General features: G+C 39.9%; 2 protein-coding genes across 8 annotated transcripts; one reads left to right on the plus strand and one right to left on the minus strand.

The window, feature by feature from the left end:
• Nucleotides 1-465: 465 nt before the first annotated feature.
• On the plus strand, nt 466-4,010 carry LOC105013747 (acidic mammalian chitinase-like). Of its 2 annotated transcripts, none has more exons than XM_020051467.2 (12): nt 466-589; nt 794-864; nt 975-1,004; nt 1,153-1,357; nt 1,501-1,557; nt 1,641-1,806; nt 1,979-2,100; nt 2,215-2,344; nt 2,462-2,644; nt 2,722-2,838; nt 2,971-3,103; nt 3,387-4,010. In XM_020051467.2, exons 2-12 carry the CDS (start codon nt 840-842, stop codon nt 3,614-3,616), a joined length of 1,398 nt encoding a protein of 465 aa, XP_019907026.1. In that variant the 5' UTR covers nt 466-589; nt 794-839; the 3' UTR covers nt 3,617-4,010. The 2 variants fall into 2 exon arrangements, with proteins under 2 accessions (XP_019907026.1, XP_010873812.1); XM_010875510.3 differs by having other exon boundaries at nt 468-589; nt 3,342-4,010.
• Nucleotides 4,011-6,097: 2,087 nt separating this feature from the next.
• pm20d1.2 (peptidase M20 domain containing 1, tandem duplicate 2) lies at nt 6,098-12,645 on the minus strand. 6 transcript variants are annotated; one of them, XR_002197501.2, is made up of 15 exons: nt 12,334-12,645; nt 12,120-12,206; nt 11,743-11,978; nt 11,482-11,568; nt 11,260-11,393; nt 10,606-10,725; nt 9,868-9,943; nt 9,681-9,742; nt 9,479-9,557; nt 9,316-9,387; nt 8,963-9,128; nt 8,733-8,832; nt 8,387-8,486; nt 8,219-8,281; nt 7,638-7,713 (listed from the first exon to the last, which is right to left on the minus strand). XR_002197501.2 is itself a non-coding variant. In XM_010875491.3 (13 exons), exons 1-13 carry the CDS (start codon nt 12,641-12,643, stop codon nt 7,584-7,586), a joined length of 1,545 nt encoding a protein of 514 aa, XP_010873793.2. In that variant the 5' UTR covers nt 12,644-12,645; the 3' UTR covers nt 6,098-7,583. The 6 variants fall into 6 exon arrangements, 2 of the variants coding, with proteins under 2 accessions (XP_010873793.2, XP_010873791.2); XR_004576640.1 differs by having other exon boundaries at nt 7,639-7,713; nt 8,387-8,455; nt 12,334-12,644; XR_004576638.1 differs by having other exon boundaries at nt 7,637-7,713; nt 8,219-8,486.
• Between the last annotated feature and the right edge of the window lie 1,016 nt (nt 12,646-13,661).

The following is a 13,661-nucleotide window of genomic DNA, read 5'->3' on the forward strand; positions in this document are numbered from 1 at the left end:
AGATGATTGAGCAATACCACTTTTTACCATTTCATTCAATAAAATGAAATTGTAGTATTTCAGCAGACGCTGAGCAAGATACATGAACAACTATGGCTCAGCAACTTGCTCAAAGTCACGAGCGACAGATTTTTCACCTTGTTTGAATTGATCTTTCAGTGACTGGCCCTACACTTTGACCTGTACGCTAGATGCCACAAATATGGATATTAGAGATTGACAACAATAAAATGGTATGAGTTCACAGAAGTGTAACTTCTGTTTTTCACTAGTTAGTCAAACCAAAGGCAGACCATCATAAATCTAATCTTTTAACCAATACTGGCATTTTATGACAAGTTTATCTTATGTCACTTGGATCTTGCACAATATTTGTTGTACACTAATTACATGTTTTATTTTGGTTTCTGCTTCTGGCATAAACTCAAGCTGGCCATCTGATAGGCTTACAGCGCCTACCATGGATGAACAATGCACACTGATGTACAGTGGGGCCAGTTGAGCCGGCTACTTCTGGCACAGCAATATCAGAATGGTATAAAAGGTGTTCTCCTTTAGACAGAAATCCATTGTTTGCACCAACCAACAGGTAAGAAAAGGGCTTAATTTTCTATAGTTACAGCTTTTCTATAACATAGCTTGCTAGGTTTGCAGTTCTATAAACTTTGGGTATACCAATAGAAACGTTCCATTTACAATTAAACTGGACAACGCACTCATGAAACTTCAGCCACAATGTACAAAGTAATTTGTACCGCCATGTTTTGTTAAAATACGTGTTTACATTTTCCAGATTCTTCTTTCATACTGGAAAGACACTGTATCCCTAAGAACTCAGCATGGCCAATCTAACACTCCTTGCTGGTAAAATTATGAACAAATATTGGGATCAATATAGCATTATTTTAAAATAATTTTATTAAGAATTAGCAACTACTGCCTGTACAAACAAAATGCTTTTTTTCCTATTTTAGGACTGTCCCTAATAATGTGCCTTCAAATAGGTATGTTTAGTTTTTCTTGTATATGCAATTTCAAACCTAAACAGTACTATAAAAACTGCAGGTTAAATTCTTTGATTAAATAGTATCAGTATAGTCATACATGTAATTTGATGGAAGGCTTTATGTTAGTAATGTATTTTTTTGACAGTGTCATCGACCAAACTGGTGTGCTACTTTACTAACTGGTCCCAGTACAGACCCGGCACAGGGAAATACCTTCCTGCCAACATAGATCCCAACCTCTGCACTCATCTGATCTATGCCTTCTCAATCATCAACCACAACAATGAGCTGGCCACCTACGAATGGAATGATGATGTTCTATACCAGTCCTTTAATGGGCTCAAGACCCAGTGAGTGTTCCCATGCTTAGCTGTTTGATTTATACAGTAAGGGCCTCCATCAACAATCAATGAATTTAGAATTATTGTTACAGTTTATATTTTTAAATGCATCACATTGGGTGCGTTCATTTGTGTACATTTTGCTTTAACAGAAATCCTGCTCTTAAAACACTTTTGGCAGTTGGTGGATGGAACTTTGGAACCACCCAGTAAGTATTGTTGAAAGCCATGATCAACCTGTTTGATTAGATCTTACAGTTGTTGGAAATAAATAATGTTCATAACCCTTCAGGTTTACCATCATGGTGTCTACACCTGCTAATCGCCAGAGGTTTATCCAGTCCTCTGTCAGTTTTCTGAGGAAGTATGGCTTTGATGGCCTGGACCTGGACTGGGAGTACCCTGGAGCACGAGGAAGTCCCCCAGAGGACAAGGCCAGGTTCACACTGCTCTGCAGGGTCAGTCTGGCATTCCAGACACAGTAAACACTAAGATACCACAAAGATAATTGGATTTTCCACAAGTTTTTTTTCCCATTATTTGTTATTATTGTTCAACTTTTGTTGATCCAGCACAATGTCTTAATTATGTTAAATTTATAACAAAACACTATTTGGTTCTGGGTTCTAGGAGTTACTTGAGGCATTTGAGAAGGAGGCCATTGACACCAGTAGACCAAGACTGCTGGTCACAGCTGCAGTGGCTGCTGGGAAGGGAAACATTGACAGGGGTTATGAGATTGAGATCGCACAGTGAGTTCAAAGGCTATAAAAGGCCTTCATTCACCATATGATGTTTGGTGCAGTTATCATTCTTAAGATGGTGTATGAATTTTCATGTTACATTACTTGGCCTTAATGCAACAGATACTTGGACTTCATGAATGTGATGTCCTATGACCTGGGTGGAGCTTGGGATCCAGTGACACGCCATAACAGCCCCCTGTACCGCGGTGCTTCGGATGGAGACGAAGGAGAACTCAAGTACAACAACGTTGTAAGAAAAACATTATCAAACTTTGTGAAGGGAGAATCAGAAAAACATATTATTTCTTTCTGAAGAAATAATAATGTAATGGCTGTTGGACAAATGTTTACCTCTTTTTTTTTAAAGGACTTTGCTATGAAGTACTGGAGGGATCGAGGCGCCCCAGTTGAGAAGCTGATGATGGGATTCCCCACCTATGGACGCACATTCCAGACTGCCTCAGAAGCCAATGGAATTGGAGCCCCAACCAGCGGGCCAGCCTCTGCTGGAACCTACACCCGTGAGGCTGGCTTCTGGTCCTACTACGAGGTTAGTATTCCCATAGGTATTCTACATTAGGATCAGCTTTCCAACACCCACACTCACATCAAGTCCTTTTTCATCAGATTTGCACCTTCCTAGAAGGCGCGACGGTCCAGTTTATTGAGGATCAGATGGTTCCCTATGCCAGCAAAGGAGATGAGTGGGTGGGATTTGACAACCAGGAAAGCTTTGAGACAAAGGTAGCATCTCATAACTTCTGTGGATGATACTGAATTAGGAATTTGACTTATTTTATTGCCTATTTTAACATTTATATTGTCATTATTGATTACTAGCGTAGATTTCAGCAAATACAATGTGTTATTTTATAGGTACACTACCTGAAAGACAACAAGTTTGGAGGGGCCTTTGTCTGGACTCTTGATCTGGATGACTTTACTGGAAAATTCTGTGGACAGGGCAACTATCCCCTGATCAGCCACTTACGTTCCCTTCTGGCCTCAGGTAGTTAGTCATTACTATTATCTTTGTTCACAAGTTGAAAGCATACCTGTGTGAGGTGAGGTCTCCCTGGTAGTTTTTATACTGAACTTAGGACCTATCTATTAGTTAATATGACAGTTGTAATAAGAGGTACTGCATAAATACTGCAAAGCAGGTTTGCCTTAATTGAGCCCCTGGTTGGTATATGACAGTGTTTTGTTATTCCATGCTTTACCACCACACGCTTTGTTGATGACAGATTTGCCGCCCCTTCCTTCCACGATCCAACCACCACCAATGCCAGCAACTACCATTGGAGTTGTACCCACCACTACCAGTCTACCACACACTACCTTCACCAGCACTCCTCTGCCTGACAGTGACTTTTGTGATGGGAAAGTGGACGGCCTGTACCCCAACAATAAAAATCCCAACACCTTCTACCAGTGCATCAATGGACATACCTTCATCCAAACGTGTGCCACTAACCTCGTTTTCAACGAGAGATGCAAGTGCTGTGACTGGAATTTGTAGGACATAAGCATAGCCCAGAAGATTATTTTTGATGCATGTGTGAACTGTAGCCAGAATCTGGGCATGCTGTTAACTAAGGCTGCCCAAGCCTATTCAAGAAGAGATACCGCCCTTTAGGTTCTCTCTCCAATCTCAGTTGTGTTTAACTTGGCATAGCTTTTCATCCACCTACACATTATAATCTGATGTGATTAGGTAAGGAGCAAACCTACAGGACAATAACTCTGCAGAAACAGGTTTGGCCCTGCTATAACACACATTATCCCCTATTTTGGTTACCTGTGCTGGTTAAGATTTAAATGTTAACATGTACTCCAATTTCAATGGAATAACAATGTTTTGTATGATCAAGTGTCTTTTGAAATTTAGCAAAATAAAAATAGGGTTTTTGCAATGTTTGTATGTCATTTTTATAGTTGCTGCTATACAGTGGGGAGAACAAGTATTTGATATACTGCCGATTTTGCAGGTTTTTCCCACTTACAAAGCATTTAGAAGTCTGTAATTTTTATCATAGATACTACACAACTGTGTGAGACGGAATCTAAAACAAAAATCCAGAAAATCCCATTGTATGATTTTTAAGTAATTAATTTGCATTTTACTGCATGACATAAGTATTTGTTACATCAGAAAAGCAGAACTTAATATTTGGTACAGAAACCTTTGTTTGCAATTACAGAGATCGTACGTTTCCTGTAGTTCTTGACCAAGTTTGCACACACTGCAGCAGGGATTTTGGCCCACTCCTCCATACAGACCTTCTCCAGATCCTTCAGGTTTCGGGGCTGTCGCTATACGGACTTTCAGCTCCCTCCAAAGATTTTCTATTGGGTTCAGGTCTGGAGACTGGCTAGGCCACTCCAGGACCTTGAGATGCTTCTTATGGAGCCACACCTTAGTTGCCCTGGCTGTGTGTTTCGGGTCGTTGTCATGCTGGAAGACCCAGCCACGACCCATTTTCAATGCTTACTCAGTGCTTACTGAAGGAAGGAGTTTGTTGGCCAAGATCTCGCGAAACATGGCCCCATCCATCCTCTCCTCAATATGGTGCAGTCGTACTGTCCCCTTTGCAGAAAAGCATCCCCAAAGAATGATGTTTCCACCTCCATGCTTCACGGTTGGGATGGTGTTCTTGGGGTTGTACTCATCCTTCTTCTTCCTCCAAACACGGCGAGTGGAGTTTAGACCAAAAAGCTCTATTTTTGTCTCATCAGACCACATGACCTTCTCCCATTCCTCCTCTGGATTATCCAGATGGTCATTGGCAAACTTCAGACAGGCCTGGACATGCGCTGGCTTGAGCAGGGGAACCTTGCGTGCGCTGCATGATTTTAATCCATGACGGCGTAGTGTGTTACTAATGGTTTTCTTTGAGACTGTGGTCCCAGCTCTCTTCAGGTCATTGACCAGGTCATGTTGTGTAGTTCTGGGCTTATCCCTCACCTTCCTCATGATCATTGATGCCCCACGAGGTGAGATCTTGCATGGAGCCCCAGACTGAGGGAGATTGACCGTCATCTTGAACTTCTTCCATTTTTTTATAATTGCGCCAACAGTTGTTGCCTTCTCACCAAGCTGCTTGCCTATTGTCCTATAGCCCATCTCAGCCATGTGCAGGTCTACAATTGTATCCCTGATGTCCTTACACAGCTCTCTGGTCTTGGCAATTGTGGAGAGGTTGGAGTCTGTTTGATTGAGTGTGTGGACAGGAGTCTTTTATACAGGTAACAAGTTCAAACACGTGCAGTTTATACAGGTAATGAGTGGAGAACAGGAGGGCTTCTTAAAGAAAAACTAACAGGTCTGTGAGAGCCAGAATTCTTACTGGTTGGTAGGTGATCAAATACTTACGTCATGCAATAAAATGCAAATTTAAAAAAATCATAAATGTGATTTTTTGGATTTTTGTCAAATAATATACATTCATAAACAATTAATTTATTGAAAAATTATGTACTTATAGACAGAGAGACCGGCATCCTCTTACATTTGAAACTTCTTTGAAATTGCCTTCAGAAATTATTCAGACCCTTTCATCTTCTCCATATTTATGGAATTCCTTTATAATTTATTACATTTATTTTTAGCTATTAATCTACACATAATGTCACACAATCACAAGGGGAAAAAAACATTTTATAAATGTGCGCTAATTTATTGAAAATAAATACTCCCTCTAAAGCAATTAAAGCTTTCAGTCTTCTTGGGAGTGGCTTTTTCAGCTTTGCACACCTGGATTTTTAGATTGCAGATTGCCCAAAACGTCCGGCATCCAATCTGACAGAGCTTGAAAGGACCTGCATGGAAGAATGGGAGGAACCATCCAAACCACAGTGTACAAAGTTGGAAGGGGTATAGTCAACAAGGCTTAAACCACTGATTTCTGTGTGCTGATTAATATTGTGAGGCTCCTTGTAGATTTTGTGGGAACTACTTACACCTCAACTGTATGTTAAACATGTCAATTGAAAACAGAAGTCACCACAGAGCATTGTTTTTATTAACCATTTATCACCCAGCCATATAATCAATGTCTTTAGCTTCATTGGAACTGTACTTCTCGTACACTAACTACCAGTATTTCAAGAAAAATATAGAATTTCAGATCATCTGAAACAGATGAAATATTGCACTTCAATAAACCTGGGTGTATAATCACAAAATAAAAATGTCTCAAATACCTCATAGAAAATGTAAGCTACTGAATTCAGGTTTTCTATTGTCATTAATGTGCAATTAAAATAGACCTGGGTTCAAACTGTTCAAAATGTCTAAACTACTTTAACACTTACAATGTATGTAAAGATAGCTTAATACCTAATATGAATAAGTATTTGGAAACACTTCCACATATATTTTGTTGTATCCACCTTGATTTGATCAGGTAAGCTGCCAGAACACATTCTCATTTACAGTAATTTCCTGGCAGCAATTACTGTTAACTGCTTTGCCGGAAAACTACTGTACCTGTTTCCTCAAAACTCAGGTTTTCAGAATAAGTATTTATAACCATCAAAATTATAAAATAACTTGGTTCTGTAATATGGACTACATTTTAAATAAATGATATTCAAATACACCAATGTTTGTACCCAGGTCTGATTGAAAATAAAATCATATAATGATTTTATAATGAATGACAAATAGCTTTCTAAAATAATTAATTTGGATTCCATTCCACAGGAGCACATTTGGCATAGAAATATCCAACATTAAGCTCTCTTACTTCCACTGCATACACTTCAAACAAACAATCACCGCAATTTCAAGTTTTATAGGGGCTCTCTCATTTGTGTAGAAATCCATCCTCAATCCTCTCCAATCTGTCCTCACCCTGTCTTGTTACACATTTATTATCAAGTTTTGTCAGAGAAAAGCATGCACATGTTTAAAAACAATATGCTATTACTAATGCCATTTCATCTATACAATTTAATAAAAGCACATTTTCATGCACAAAGATCCTTGCAGCCTCTTCTCGATTTACTTTTCCAAAAGGAAGCCAGAGGATGGAAAAAGGAGGTAGGAGGAAATTAAAATGAGAAAACCCCATGTTCTGTAATCAGTAGGAAAACAATAGTAACATATTACATAGATTTTGTACAAAATACAACACATGACCATACCAAATCAAACTCCATCTCGCTAAAGCAACACTTACTGTTTTTCAGATCAAAATGTCTGTGATGTAGGACCTCTGCCCCTTTTAAGACCTAGTCAACTCTGTATTAATTGATGATACAATCACATTGTCTTCTTACAGACTATAACATTTGTAAATGCTAATGTGAACATGTGTTTTATAATATCAACCATGGCATTAATGTACCAAGATGAAGATGAAGGGGTACACAGATTCTCACAACAGTCATTTTGATCTGGATTACCAACCAAATGATGGCATTTACCTACAGTAACTAGTAAGTAACACACCAAAGTCCCCCCTCCTGTTACCCCTATTGCTTTAAAGCTCGTGAACAGCACTGTGCGGAGACGGGAGGTCCTTGATGTCACAGTTCTGGATCAGATTGAAGTAAAATCCCACAAGTTCCTCGTAGTTCTTCTTAGAAATCCTCTCGTTAATGCCATGGAACCTGAAAGTGTAGAGAGAGAAAATGATTGTGCGAAGGTAGTAGTCAAACTAGTGTTAGTTAGATTTTACACTGTTAAGTTATTGTGCCGGGGGAGTAGGGTAAGTTCTACTTTGTAAACTCAAGGAATTCGCACTCTAAATGTTTCTTGTGCCCTGTTCAGTTTCAACTTAGGAGGACATGAGCCCTTGGACCACACCTCAGGACTACCAGGCCCATATGGCTTGTAGCTGTCCCAGTCTAAAGTCCTCCTGGTTGTATTGAATATCAAGTTGCTGCCTGACAATTCTGACTCTCACTGCTCTCACCACACCGGCTGGTCTCTGTCCTTGTCCACCTGGTCATGCAGCGGACTTGGATTCTGTTTACAGACTCTGGACACAGCCCACATGCATTTACTAATTGTTATAATCGTGTACTCTTTTAATCTTTACCCCGGCACAGCCAGAAGAGGACTGGCCACCCCACAGAGAATGGTTGGTCTCTAGGTTTCTTTCTAAGTTCCGACCTATTAGTGAGTTTTTCCTAGCCACTGCGCATCAACTCAGTTGCTGCTGGCTCTTAGGGGTATCTGAAGAGAACAAAAAGAAGTTTGTGACAAATACTGAAGAAAAAAATAGCTTTATAATATACATTTGATTGATTAAAAGGTTGTCTTGTTTGTTTAATGCATTACCTTGTATAGGGGTGATGTACATTTTGTGGTAACACCATGTCACATGGGTAGCTCATTAGGAGTCACTGACTTATGAGGCATATAACCAAAAGGAGGGATTCTGGTTAGGAAATGAGGGATTCTGGTAAGAATCCCCAATCCAAAAAGGCTGTGGCCATGAGTTCTAAACTGCCCAAATCCTTCTAGACAAAAGTGTCTGACAAAACAACAAACCTAACCCATAAAAAACACCTTTAATTCTAAACCCCAATATGTTATTGAAATGACATACTATGTATCCAGATGAAAAGATTCTTGGACAAAGGGCACTTGTTTAATGAATATTCTGACAGTACTTCCGCCCTACCTCTGGGCATCCCCTGGTCTGAACCAGGTAGGGGCAAAGCGATAGATGTCTTTGGTGAGGTCAGTGTAGTGACGGCTGTCTGTGTTCCCAATGCAGATACCTGCACATTGAAATATGACAGGACTCAATATACACACTGTTGATCATATTATTATTATTTTTATATTAATACATTTAATTAATTAAATTATAACATTCCCGGTACAGCACATACAACTTCCATTTCTTACCAGGGGCAACAGTAACTTGTGGAAACTGATCCAGCACAGTTTTCTTGATGATCTGGAACCCAAAGGATGTTTCATCATAGGAGCTGATAGGCAGAGGGTCAAAGCCATGCATCAGCTCCATTTTCACCCTCTCATCTCCCACTATAGATTGGATCAAATCCAGAACCTGACAGCAGGACAAACACACACACTGTAATCTGGAAAAACATCAGTTGAACAGTACTTGAAATGTGGCCGCTTTACAAAAAAGAAATATAGCTTTCCATCTCTGAAAACAACCTACATTTCAAGTTAATAAATAACATGGGTTTAAATGTAACTTGGTCGAACATGATCTAGACAAATCTCCCCACCTCCTGCAGTGACTGTGATGAATGTATCCGCAGGTTCACATAGGCTTCAGCTTGGGAAGGAAGAACGTTAGTCTGTGAAGAAAGAAAACATCAAGTACTGTACAGTAGGTGCTTAACAGACACGTATGCATGAGAATGAACTTACTACGACCAGATGAATTACCTTGACTCCTGCGTTGAACATGGTGACTGCGGTCGTCGTTCTCACAAAAGCGTTTGTCTCAGGGCTTCTTTCCATTACTCTGTGACAAATACAATCTGTCAATTAGGTTTAATAATTAAATCAGTAGCAGAAATAACAGATTTGACAATTTAGTGATTCAACAGAGGTAGAAGAAGCAAGTGAAATTCAGAAGGGAAAATACCTTCCAAGGAGAGGGGAGAACAGCCACATATTGGACATGACAAACTTGAGTGGGAGCCCAAACTGTGAAAACAAATCTTTTTTGAAGTCTTTCAAAAGCAACAAAAAAGAATGCCGTAACTTGGCTGAACCCTCTTACACACTATTGGAGACCTACATGATGTTTGAGGTTAGAGAATCAGCATTACCTTGTGAGCCAGGTGTTCAAAGGTCCCGCGTTCAGGGCCTTCACCGAACAACCGGGGCATTGGGTTGTCCTCCAACCTGACAAGAACAGATAAGGTGTGCTTAGGTTTACAACATGACAACATAATTTATAGAACAGGCCAATAACTGTGTAGGTCAAACTGATGTAGGAATGTACCTCGCGGTATTCACTCAAATGCTTATCTGAGAGTAAACATGGGCCTTGGGAAATCTTTTTTGCTTTATTTGTTTAGTAATGACAATGAAATGGAATGAAAAATGAAGACATTTAAAAGATAGTTTGGGATTTCAGCGTGGGTCATGGACACTATTTCTATGTGAGAAGTTGCGATCTAGTATTTATTTGTAAAATAGCCGCTCCTGAAGACTTCATTTCTATTAAGCTAGTGAGCACTTTCTTACCCGCGTAATACTGCACACAGGCAGATGAAAATAAAATGTTCCTTTTCTGCTTTGGGAAAGTAGAAAAAAGGCTTCACTGCCACAATAACAAATAATCCATTTAACGACTTAGATGTAAAGTTCCATCCTAACGTGACTTTAATTACCACATATACCTGTGTTAAAGAATATCAAGCTTATGAATTATTTGTATTATTATTCTTAAAATGCCATGTAAATCATAAATAATGGTTTCCAACAAAACAAATTGGAGTTTCATAACTATTTAGGCGTTAACATTTAGCTGTGGGTGAGTAGAAGTCCCCATCCACTTTTACCTTTTGACCGCTCCGGCCAGGATTCCTATGCTGCTCTCCCAGGGAGGCATCGAGGAGTGGCCCGGGGCCATGGAGACACTCAGCTTCACCGTAGCATGGCCCTTCTCACTGATCCCAATCCTGACACACAACAAGGATTAGAAGAATCATAAAGAATAATGAAATGACAAAATGGGACTTTTAAAGGAAGGTCGCTTAACATACATTATGTATTTCCTTAGCACACATTTACATACAGGTGTAACCTGACATAGAAACATGGCAGTGACACAAATTGTCCTAACCTGCGTGAGCAGACAAGCAATAAGATCCTAAGGCGGCTTAGGGAAATTAATGATAGGTTTTTCATATTTTTCTCATGAAATAAGAACACAAGCGAGTCATCAGACATGTTTTGAGGTATGTTGTAAAGAAGTGGAGTCCTTTATATTAATTGCTGCTTTGATTTTGTGTGCTATTCTCCCCCTAAAGGGACATATTAGTTCACTAATAATAATAGGATTACAAAGGCATACCAGCCACATGTGTTAGAACTGGCCTATGTAGACAGGGAAGCATTATAATGTGGGTTAAAGAATACATGCATATGCATACACTTATTGGATATTGAAAAGAAAGGGTTTGAGGATTGTAAAAATGTGTATGAATGCTTACAGAGCAGCAGGCCCCTGCAGTCCAGTTATTACTCCATCTAGTACAGCCAGACCTTCATCCAGGACAAAGGCCAACTGCACCCCTTTCTTCTTCAGTAATTTAACAATGTTCATGGCTCCATGTAAGCCCTGAATCTACAACAGAGACAGATACAAAATCCAGTTGGTGATTTTTTTTTTCTTAGTTATTCTTTTAACAGAAAATATCCTCTTCGTCACAAACCTCTTCGTCATGACCCAGACCAATAAAGAATCCCCTCTGTGGAGAATAACCTCTTATCAATAGGTACTCCAGTGCTTGGAGAATTCCCTACAATGAAAAAAGGCAAGTTAGATAGATGACAAAATATAAAATCATATTATTAAGTGAGACAAAAAATAAAAGCATCTCTTAGAGAGAAATCATATCAAACAAATCACAGATTTATTGAATCTCATTGATCTGGTCTTCATTCTAGAAACACCCAGGTGCAACAAGCATCACCATCACAGACTGCTTGTTATCTATGGTCCCTCTCCCATAGATGAATCCATCTATCTCCTTTGCAGAGAATGGTGGGGCGTCCCATCCATCACTCTCCTCAGCAGGCACAACATCTATGTGGGCCAGAAGCATGTAAGGGACCAAGGCTAGGTCAGAGCCAGGCACCCAGAACAAGTGGCTGTAATTGGCCACAACTTCATGCTGGACCAAGTGTGAAGAAAACACTGTGGGAAACGCTGGCAGAAGGAGAGAAGGGAATCCCTGTTTAAAATAAAAGCTTTTCATATAGCGAATGTTAAGTAAACGGGATTTCTGTTTACGAAATCGAAGTCTAAATGCTAGGTAACATCATATGCACCTACTGGCCAGTGGCTTACCTTTCCGTAGGAGGTCGTTGAAATCGCGCAATGCAGTAGTGTTTTGATCCGTCCTCGAGGTTGACACGGTAGGAATCCGGATTGCGTCTATGTGAAAACAAAACATTGGCGTTGACCAAAGAAGCTGTGCACATGATAGCGATTATAATTCACACAGATTATGATTTATAATTTGCAGAGAGCGGCTTGACGATCATATTCAGTAGGATCTCACCTTTGAAATTCGCAAGAAGCTCCCCTCTCTGCTGCTGATTTATGTCATACGCAATGTTGTTCGTCTTTTCCCAGGGTGCAAGTTGAAGTCCAGCATTCACATCAAACGTCAGTGTCCTTACAGTAGCAGCAACAAAAATCACTAAAATAACGAAAATAAACGCAAAAGACAAAACTTTCACAAACTTAAGAATGTTACATTTTCCACTGCGTTCTGTCATTTTTATTTGACTGTGCATAGCGTGTTGTTGACAGCGCAGCCAAAGGTTGTTATAATGCAGCTGCTTGTGACATGTTCTGCATAATTTCATCTATGGTAGTCGTTGGAGCGCCACCTGTCGGGCTGGAAATAGATAAACAGATAATAATTTTTAAAGTAATTATGCAGAGATGTAACCGAATGTAACGCGGTACCGGTGTTGTGCCAAAAACCCAGCCCCTGCAAGAATCTCGCGTGAAAGCGCACACTCTATTCTCCATTGTTCCAACTTCTTGATTGTGGATATTTCTTCCCATTAGTTCGTTCTCTGTTTAGCCTATGGTTCATTGATGTTATTCGCAGAAAACGTTCTTTATTTGTATCCTTAATGATTACAGTCCAAATGCTTACGTTTTCAGCAGTTTATTATAGAAGAAATTTGCTATTTGTTCGCCCGGGAGGCAGTGTGTGCAGTTTTCGGATAATTGTTTTAACTATATTTGTCCATAAATACATTTTCCTAAATTATACACCATAGTGTCCGCCAACTCTCCCTTGTTTTACTCGACTAGTATTATTTCAAAGTGAGTCAGGATTTTTTTCTAGCCATAGCTGTTCTGACAAAACCAGTAAAAATAGACAATTATACAGGAGTGCTGGGAGGGGGCGGTGTTGAGTCGTTCATTATTCTTCTTCCGCCTCTGTCCGGGCACTGCAACGTCTGGTTGCCTTCAGAAATTTGAGTAGCTCACGTTGAGCAGTATGTGCCACAAAAAAGTATTTCACAATAGTTTCACAATATTTCACAAACGCAAATTAAAAGGGAAGTAGAATTTCTGCAGGGCTCATGTTCTTGACAGGTATGTCTCGTCAAGTATGTCAGGTATGTCTGTCATTGATAACAAGCCACATACTGGAAAATGCATGGCCTACTCCAGTGGTTCCCAACCAGGGGTACTAGGACCCTTGGGGGTACTTGGCCTCTCCACAGGGGCTACTTGAAAACACTCATGACAACATAGGCTTACTAGTGAAATTAACATGAGGGGGTACTTCATGGGTACTGAAAGCAGTGCAAAAACATTTTGGGGGTACAGTAACTGAAAAAGGTTGGGAGACACTGGCCTACT

Source organism: Esox lucius, chromosome 12, assembly GCF_011004845.1.
Source record: "Esox lucius isolate fEsoLuc1 chromosome 12, fEsoLuc1.pri, whole genome shotgun sequence".
In the NCBI taxonomy this organism is placed as follows: Eukaryota; Metazoa; Chordata; class Actinopteri; order Esociformes; family Esocidae; genus Esox; species Esox lucius.